We start from the raw sequence: 10,024 nt of genomic DNA on the forward strand, positions 1-10,024 counted from the left end.
TTTGATTGTGTCAGACAGTTTGTGGAAATTACCAGGCAATCCATTCGTAATGGCTTTGTGGTTTTATGGTAAACCTATAATGCTAAAAAAAAGAAAGTTTAAGCATTACTTTGTGATTGAAAATCTGCATAAATCTGCAATTATACTAGAGAATGTGGGACTTTTCAGTCAGATAACAATGGATTTGTGCAGTTGGAAGCTCTTGGATTTATTTCAGGAATGCATGAGGTCACTTAATAATCTACTTGAAAAACAGATCTGTAGCTTTATTTCCCCGAAAGCTGCCTACTGGGGATTTTGGGGGAATTTAGTAAACACTCCCAAGGGTAATTGTTTTTCTCCCTTTCCTGGATTATTTACAAGTGTAACATTTGTTTTGGTGCTGTGGGTTATATGGTTATATTATTACCTATGCTGTTTTGTCTTATTTTAAAAAGTAGGTTAAGTAAAAACAGTGAATGATGTCATAACATTGTTAGAGGCAGTATATTGTTATAATATTTTAGATTTTATATCGAAAAAAATTCAGATATTTTAAAGGATGTGTAATTGAGAACGATTTCATTGTTGCATTTTTCTTATACCTGTAACATACTTACAATATTCAGAACGGGTTTGTCTGTTTTGTCATCTTAAATCTTATACACAATGCATAGATACTGTAAAGATCAGTTGATTTTGTGGACTTGAAAGACACAATAAAAGAATAAGACTGAATTTGTTTGAGCAGACCACTGTTTTAGGATACCAGTGTGTGTGCATATATAAGGTGGTTTTTATACATTTTTGCTAGAGAATATAAAAAGTCAGTGAAACAATACTTTGCATACCAGAATATCTTTTTATTAAAATGCAAAATTATACACATATTATATGATATTATGATATAAAAGTTTATGATACACTTATAGTCAAATGTCAAAGTAAAAGTGAAATATATTTCATTAAAAAAATGATTGAAATGGAAAAATAAACCAAAAACATGTTTACAACAAATATATCATGCATTCAGTCTTGTTTTCAGACTGTTGGTCTGTTCTGAAAGTTGGATCTCGGTCGTCATCTTCATGATTCACTGTTCAGTTCTGTTTCATCATGAACAAAAAGAGTGAAAATATTAGTGTCTCTTTGTGTGTGTATGTTTGCGCTATGCTTTTTATTTGTATCCTTTATTTTACTTTTGACTTTTTTTGGAGTGTCATAGATGGGTTCTTGGGTCACGACTGGCGGCAGCTCATGTACAACATATTTAGTTTGACCCCACTGCGCTCCCTGTAAGTACAATGCAGGTGAGGAAATCATTGCCTTGTTTTATGAATTTATTGAACAGCTACAGTACAGCCAGAGCTGGGTAGATGTGATTTGTATTTGGTAATAAAATCATGTGAATAATATGAAATAAAGAAATTCATAGAATATAAATAAAAATCAATATAAGTATTTAAAAACAGTTGTTTACTCTAATTACAAATGATTTTTGAATCTGATTGCATAATACAGATTATATATAATGTGTTACTGCCCAGCTCTTGCTACAGTCCATTAAGAATCAAGGTGTGCTTCTACTTAGCTGCTTTGGTACAATTATAAGTGAACTATTTTTGTTTGAATAAGTGATCTAAACAAGAAGAAAAACATGGGCCTCAGTTCACATGCAATTTTGGTGTTTGAACACCACATGGAACAAAGACATCTAAACGAACCAAAAACAGTACATCACTAAATGCAAGCATTAAAATTGACAGTGCGCACCTGTTTTATTTTTCATAATAGTTGCAATGTTGCAAAGTACAGTTTAATGGTGTCATAAACATGTCTCCTTTCAGAAGATGTTTTGCTTTAGAAGTTTCAGGTTTTGACTCCTTTACACATTTTATGAGCTTGTCAAGTTCTCAACTAAAAAAGTCATCATGTGTATGCACGTGTATTGATTTACATGCAACTTCCCTTGCCACCCCATGCAAGATGCTACCCTAGGCAATCATTCATATTGCTTATGCCACTGGGACCAATACTTGATTAGTTAGAATTGCATTAGTAATAATAATAATAATAATAAAATTAATAATAATAATAATAATAATAATGATAATAATAATAATACAAGTTTTGTTTCTTAGGAACTCATATTTGACAGCTTGACTTAAGAATAGCTAAATTAATTTTCATTTGCAAAATAGTACCATCTGTAAAAAAAACAGCTTATATTTTGTACATTTGTAGATTATCATGCGCAATGATAACATCTTCACTACCATAGTGAAAGTAGCATATATATACTATTGTTTTTTTGATGTATACTAAGAAAGAGGAGAAAGTATATCACTAGTAATTATCACCATTTACTCACATCCTAGAGCATCGTTTGATAAGTTCCATTGCAAAATGTGACCCTGACCTGAAAACCTTTAAGTTGTATGGGCACAAACCCTTAAGTTGCATGTCAATACTGCATTATAAAAGTCAAAATGATAATTTTTAAAATTAAATAAAGATTATGCTCCATGAAGGTGTTTTATAAATGTCCTACCATATCAAAATGTAATTTTTGCTTTGTAAAACGCACTGCTTACAACTTAATTTCTCAGTATTTAGATTTTCAAATAGATGTATCATGCACCCTAATTAACCATACACCACTGGAAAACCTTTAGCTTTCAGATGATTTAATAAATCGCATATTAAAAAAACCCTTATTACTGGTTTTGTGGTCCATGGTCCACACATACAGAATGTTATAAAAGGCATTTAGTTTTATATCTTTAAGTTTGGTCTTAAAAATGACGATGTAAATGCTAAGCAAACCATGAGCCTGTTTCAGTAAGGAGGTTCAACCAACTCTGAGTTTAAACTTGAACTCTGAGTTAACTTACTGAGAGATTAAAAACTCAGTTTCAGAACAGCTGATCTGAATTAGGTCAGTCAAGTCTGAGTAGACTAATTCAGAGTTAAGTGTGCACATCGTGGCTATAAAAAGGCATTATTAATGAATCGCAGATATTACGAGTCATCATGACATCTGAAAAAAAAAAGAGATCAACGTTTCTTTCTCCAGCTGGACTTGATGTGCTCATGCAAAGTTATAGCAAATATCACCATATATTTAAAACAAAGGCAACACCATGACAGAGACAGAGACAGTTAGTGTTGGAAAACATAGTTGCTCAAGTAAATGCGTAAGTTTGCATTTAAAATATTAAAAATATTTAAATATTTAAGTATAAAAAATAAGTGATGTAATGTGTGGCATTTATATACTTTTCACTTGGGGAAAAGTGGGGAATTGGGCCTAATTTTAAAGTTATTTCAGATGTAATTGCATTAAATTACATAAAATAGGCTACTTGACAAAACAGGAATGCACATAACCTTAACTTAATGTTCAGTGGAAATGTTTCATTTAAGGTTCTCACTTTTTCTCACAATGATCAGTTTAAGAACATTTCTAAAAATGAGTTTTTAATAGATTTAAAAGTGCACTTGTGTGTCTGCCTTTTTATTGTGCTAGAGGTTGATATGACATTTACAATGTAAGAAATGTAAAAAATAGTTTTTAGAACGAGTAATAATCCCATTAATCTAGTTACAGTACTGTACATGTGTCTGTCGAAGGTCAGTGAATTTGAGCTAATTATTCATATTTTACAGTAATAGCAAAGGTAAAGCTTAAAACTATGGTATTGAATCTAATTGTAATTTCCCCAAGAAAGGACAAGCCATTCTCGTAACTTTGTTCTTTGTGTGACTGAAATGTAGACAATGAATGACTAAGGCTAAGGCGAGTAATGCTCTTCATCTTTAAAAAAAGGGGAGGAGACCGACAGAAACTCTGAGTTTAGAGAATAAAACCTGCTCCTGACTGTTCACAGAGTAAGTTACCATGGTAACTGACTCTGAGTTAAAGTTACCTCTCTTTAGAAACAGGCTTGACTTACCCGGCTTTCCCGACAAACCTGCCATTTTGAAATGGAAAACCCAGAATTTCTCTCATTTCAGGGTTAACATACTCTGGATGTTCACCTAACCTCCTTTCTAAAACGAGGCCCAGGATTAAATATAGTTTTCTTTTTTTATTTTGTTCTGGATCAAACACACTAAAGAAAACCAAAGAAAAAAAGGTGGAAGAAGAAGTGCAGTGATCGCGCCTTGTTACAGTAACTAAAAATATATTCCATTACAACAACAAAAAGCAAGTTTCTAAAATTAGCAAACCAGTTTGTCTCCAAATAACCAGAAATTAATCAGCTTTTTGTTTGATTTATTGAGTATAACTGTACAAAAGCATTTTAAATCTACCAATTGAAATTATTAGGATTAAATTGTCAGTCAGTTGGGTGCTAAAATAAAAAAAATATTCTCAAGAAAATTTGTCAAACTTTGCATTGGGCAATAAATAAAGTAAAAAAAGAGAGACATCATTTAAGATCATAAAACCTGTAATACCAGTTGGTGACATAACGCAGATCTATTTTTAGCAGACAGCCCCCTTCCCTTCCAAGTGTCAACATACTGTACCTGCTCATTGTCTTTTACTGATTGCGGAGGTTCGCTGATGCTTCTCATTGACCCAAATGTCTGTTTGATAGATGTTTAATTCAGATCATTCAGTTGGAAGATAATATAATGCACATCATATGCACACATATAACAAAATGCATAAGACATAGTTATTTCTGAGACAAAATATAAGTGTTACCTTGGGATCCAGCAATTTGTGTGGACGAAAATTTAAGATGGTAAATAAAGCATTGAACCATTTCTCCATCTCCCAGCTGCACACAGTTTATGGCATCATCAAACCATATTTTTAAAATCAGATTTAAAACATCTGTAAATATTGTTATGTAGACATACACATTTATAACATTTCTAAAGTACTGTGCTCAATATATAAATAAAAAAAGGAACAACAATAAATCACTGCCGTAAACAAAGCAAACTCATAAATCAGGACAAACCTGTTTTCTCCAATAAGGAAGTATTCTCTTTCTGGGACTCGAATAAACATTACACTAGAAGGTGAACATCTGAAGTTTTCATGAATCCATTTCCACATTGCGTGCATCTCAGGGTTCAGGAACATAAACGTGATCCTAAAAGACAGACAGAAAATCGGACATTATTCCTGTAGGCTACTGTACAAGTGACATTTGTTAGGGTAGCCTGAATAGATAAAATTGTTGCTAGCATGTAGGGGTTGACAGACCAGTTTTTAAGGGTTTAATGATCTGATAAAGTAAGCTGGATGAGTTACTGTATGTGAAGTGTGCAATTGTTGAACATACTTGGACAAGTCAATGTTTCCCAGTGACTTGTTTGTCTCTTCGTTTTTGTAGTAATTAAGCAGGCATCTGTCATTGCTGTACTTTAGGAGAACAAAATACCTCCGTTTCCACGATTTCTGCAAAAATAGAAAGGAACAAATAAAGTTTGACAGAAAAATCGTGATTTACTGAAATATCCTGTTCTGGTCTTGGAATAAAATTTAAAAATTTTCTTAGAAATTTCATTTTTTTTTAACGTCATTTCTTTGTTTTTGTTTGATAAATGTATTTGCACTTTTCTTACCTGGTTCTTCAGGTGTTTTTCTGGGGGAGATTTGTAAAGGTATCCAGAACACAGTTGCTCCTCAGCTCCATGTATGTAATAAGTATAATTTTTATCTGCAGACATAAGAAAACTGCTTAGTCTAATTAGACATCAACAATCAGCTTAAAAAGAAACGGTAATTCCTTTGTGTTTTTGAAAATACATCATTGTGAAAAAGATACCCTTTCACACTAAAAAACAACTAAAAATACTGCATTATGCATGCCAGGCCAGAAGATGACGACTTCACTTTGTTAAAAACAAACAACCAAACAAAAAAATTATGCACATGCACTGTTATTTTATTTACCAATAGGCCAAACATATGCAAAATTGAAACAATTAATTTTTTAGTTACACTTAGACTATACCGATAATGTAAATTTTGAAAACATTCCCGTTGAAACCCATTTCCAAATTTCTGGCCCCAATGGGCAAAATGCACTTTCACAAGTATGGAAAATGCATTTTTGGCTCTGCAGCGAGAGGACTCTAAGCTCGTCGAACTAATGTTATTCCCCTTTTTAGGAGAGAGAGGAAGATAGGGTTCAGAGCACAGTGTCTAGCCAGACCTCAAAGCGCTGCACCCACTCCTATTTAAGTAGGAATCTGGTGAAGGGATGCTGAAATTCGAGGTAGGACCAACATGATCTTACGGTAATTTGTAACTTTTTAATTTAGTGGCTAATTTGTGTGCATTTGTACGATCTCATTTGTACAATTTAGTATGATTTGCTCATCCCCCAATGACTGTTGTGTTTAGGGGCGGGGTTGGGTGCCACGCCTCTTTTTTTTTAAATCGTACATTTTCATATGACTGAACTTGTACAAATTAGCCACTGAACTGACAAAACGGAAAATAGTTATGTTTCCTCGTTAGATCAGCCTAGGTAGGACATGCTTGACTGATAATAGATTTATCAATGATACCTTTATTTTATCATTAATCCTGATTTATTTTCAATTTTTTATGAAACATCACAAAACATTTTCCTTTTTTAGTTGAAAATGTTGTCTTGTTAATGTACCTTATTACACAGCTGTCTTAAATAATCTATTCTGATTGGTCAGTTGCAAAGCTATCCTAGGCAATTTGTAACTTAGTGATTAAGTACCATCAGATGGCTAATCCGTATGAATTTGCACAAACTCATTTATAAAAGTACGATTTGCTCATCCCCCAGTCATAGTTGGATTCAGGGATGGGCTTTGGGGCTGATTTTACGTTTCCTCTTGGAATAAGGCTTGATATTCTAAGGCAGGGGAGACCAATCCTGCTCCTGGAGATCTACCGTCCTGCAGATTTCAATTGCAACCTATATCAAACACACCTGCCTGTAATTATCCAGTGCTGTTCAGGTCCTGATTAATTGGTTCAGGTGTGTTTGATCAGGGTTGGAGCTGAACTCAGCAGGAAGGTAGATGTCCAGAAGCAGGGTTGAGCACGCCTGTTCTAAGGTATGTTATTCTGAAATAACAACCACTTAATAACACAGGCTCATCCAGGAACTTCGAAACATCTTGTAAATAGGTTCACATCCATATACCTACATCTACATTTATATGTAAATGCTTGTCTGTCACAGCTAATTTTTTTAAGTGTTTGGCGCCAACTTGTGAATGAATAAAATGTAATGTAGGCAGTGTTGAATTAGTAAAATGCAAGGTCCTGGGACAGATCAGAGTAACGAATCTGGCGAATGGGGCGGGGTAGGGGTGTGTGTGTGAGGAGGATCTGTAAAATGAGGCGTTCCAGCAAAAATTAAGCCCTGACTGTAGGTTAGTATATGCTTCATTGGCATGGTTTTATTTCTGCTAGTTTTGTGTTTTGTGTTTGACTCTTTAGTGCGTCTTGTGACTAAATAATGCCCAGGTTATTGTATGCTTCATCAGCTGTTGTTTCTGTCAGCTTTGCGTTTAATTCAAGATTTAATCAACTATTACGACTCAGAACTATGTTTTGTGTCTAATCTTTATGTTTTGTGGCATAGTAGCTGTGCAATAAGCAAAATAAAGTAGGGGACAGTTGGTTTCACAGAATATCAGATTTTATTCTGCGATAACAAGCTCCTGGATGTACTGTACTTTATCCCTAACCTAGCCTATATCTAACCCATCAGTCTTGTTGCTCTCAGACATGTACAAAAAAACATACCTGCCATTTTACAGCTTTGGTGCACAATGGAATGCTGTCAGTAACCTGAGAACAGAACAAGATGTTGTTGCAGTACGTTTTGCATATTCAGCATGATGAATTATTACAAGTGCCAAAGGCTTGAAACTCAAGATGTTTTTTAAAAAGTACAATTAAAACCGATGTCTGTTAAGGGCCTCCAAATGCTCATCCACATGGCCTGAAACTACAACAGGAGGCGTGACACCATGACCCTCAGTACACACACGCACACACGCGCACACACACACGCACACACACACACACACACACACACACACACACACACACACACAGTAGTGTGATCTGTGTTTGCACTTGTACGTTTTTTAATTAGCAGCCAAGAAAAACAAATATTGTGTTAGATGCCATAGGAGATGCCATTTTGAGCAACACAAACATGGAAACACAAACAAGAAAAAATTATATAAAATTAAAGCTATTCCTGAACACACCTAAAAACATCTATTTTTTATCAATTATTTATGCAAATAGTATAGGAATAAATCACTATAATATTGACTCATGATGTAAACTATCATCGATGCTGCCATTAGGTAAATCACTTCTAAGCTTAACATTTACATCTACAGCAATCAAAATGACTCAGATATTTCAGAAAGTATGAATGTAATATTATTTACACTAAAAAAAGTGTCTCTACCTGATATACAGTAGATGCTTCTTGTCTGCGAGAACAGAAAATGTGGTTAAAATAATATGAGGAAGTTGACAACAAAGGTGAAAAACCTTAGAAGTGATGTCACAAGGAAGGCGGTGATCTGAGACACGTTTATGCACTTGAACAAGAAAAACAAGTCAAGTACTTGTCTAGTTAAAACCAATTTTGTGTACTTATTATTCATATAAAGTTAGACTATATTATCTCTGTAATTTACAGAATTGGAAGAGGTTTGATGCTTTTAACAGACCCTGCAGTCTTTTCGCTAAACTCAACTCCTGCCTGTCTGCCAAGATTGATAACTCCACCCTGAACTCACGCTATTGGCTGAGACGGTTTATGTTGCTATGTTAATGTGCGGAGTTATTGGGATTCTCAAAGAAGCAGAGCATTGCTTTGATAGAGTTGACAACCAAAGAAAGTGTTTTACTGTAAATTTTACAACAGAAATCTTTGTATTTGATTTCGCGTACAAATTTGGTAACCTATATTTTTTTTAACATTTGCTACTACTACTTCAACAACCACAACCGATACTACTACAACAACAATTACTACTACTACTACCCTATTTTTTTTTATCTGAAAGTGCATTAAATAGCACATTAGCAGGATTCTGTTCAAAAACACAACGCATAATATGTTAACGTACACTTACCGGCCACTTTATTAGGTACATCTTAGTAGTATTGGGTTGGACCCATTTTGCCTTCAGAACTGCCTTTATCTTTCTTGGCATAGATTCAACAAGGTACTAGAAATGATCCTCAGAGATGTTAGTCCATATTGACATGATAGCATCAAGCAGTTGCTGCAGATTTGTTGGTTGCACATCCATGATCCAAATCTCCCGTTCCACCACATCCCAAAGGTGCTCTATTGGATGTCTGGTGACTGAGGAGGCCATTTGAGTACAGTGAATTCGTTGTCATGTTCAAGAAACCAGTCCGATATGATTCATGCTTTTTGGCAAGGTACGTATCCTGCTGGAAGTAGTAGATTTTCCAATTTTCTATTGTACAATTTTGATGAGTCTGTGCAAATTGTAGCCTGAGTCCTGTTCTTAGCTGATAGTAGTGGCACCCAGTGTGGTCTTCTGCTGCTGTAGCCCATGCGCTTTAAGGTTTGACGTGTTGTGCATTCTGCGAGATGCTCTTCTGCATACCTCGGTTGTAACGAGTGGTTATTTGAGTTACTGTTGCCTTTCTATCAGCTCAAAACAGCCTGGCCATTCTCCTCTGTCCTCTGGCATCAACAAGGCATTTGCTCCCACAGAACTGCCTTTCACTGGATATTTTTCTCTTTTGGGCCATTCTCTGTAAATCTTAGAGATGGTTGTGAATGAAAATACCAGTAGATCAGCAGTTTCTGAAATTTTCAGATCAGCCCGTCTGGCGCCAACAACTATGCCACCTTCAAAGTCACTTAAATCACCTTTCTTAATGTACACAAGGTTTTTTTTGCTTTTTGATTGGAAAAGTTTTGAAAAGCTCTTATATACAGCTGAGATATACTGAAAATGCTCATTTAGAGAGGAACATTTAGATAAATATTGAAAAATTCATTATAAATATCTATAA

General features: G+C 34.6%; 1 protein-coding gene across 2 annotated transcripts; it reads right to left on the reverse strand.

The window, feature by feature from the left end:
• Nucleotides 1-821: 821 nt before the first annotated feature.
• plekhs1.4 (pleckstrin homology domain containing S1, tandem duplicate 4) lies at nucleotides 822-8,487 on the reverse strand. 2 transcript variants are annotated; one of them, XM_056469640.1, is made up of 9 exons: nucleotides 8,427-8,487; nucleotides 7,745-7,789; nucleotides 5,569-5,663; nucleotides 5,286-5,401; nucleotides 4,959-5,093; nucleotides 4,697-4,772; nucleotides 4,516-4,575; nucleotides 1,179-1,272; nucleotides 822-1,085 (listed from the first exon to the last, which is right to left on the reverse strand). In XM_056469640.1, the coding sequence occupies exons 2-9, from the start codon at nucleotides 7,749-7,751 to the stop codon at nucleotides 1,066-1,068; spliced, it is 603 nt and encodes a 200-aa protein (XP_056325615.1). In that variant the 5' UTR covers nucleotides 7,752-7,789; nucleotides 8,427-8,487; the 3' UTR covers nucleotides 822-1,065. The 2 variants fall into 2 exon arrangements, with proteins under 2 accessions (XP_056325615.1, XP_056325614.1); XM_056469639.1 differs by having other exon boundaries at nucleotides 822-1,272.
• Between the last annotated feature and the right edge of the window lie 1,537 nt (nucleotides 8,488-10,024).

This window comes from Danio aesculapii, chromosome 12 (assembly GCF_903798145.1).
Source record: "Danio aesculapii chromosome 12, fDanAes4.1, whole genome shotgun sequence".
Taxonomy (NCBI): Eukaryota; Metazoa; Chordata; class Actinopteri; order Cypriniformes; family Danionidae; genus Danio; species Danio aesculapii.

Coding starts and splice junctions, on each gene's coding strand:
- plekhs1.4 (XM_056469639.1), bottom strand. Junction 5,402..5,568: donor AAAAACACCTGAAGAACCAG/GTAAGAAAAGTG, acceptor CTATTTTTGCAG/AAATCGTGGAAACGGAGGTA. Junction 5,094..5,285: donor GGAAACATTGACTTGTCCAA/GTATGTTCAACA, acceptor TCTGTCTTTTAG/GATCACGTTTATGTTCCTGA.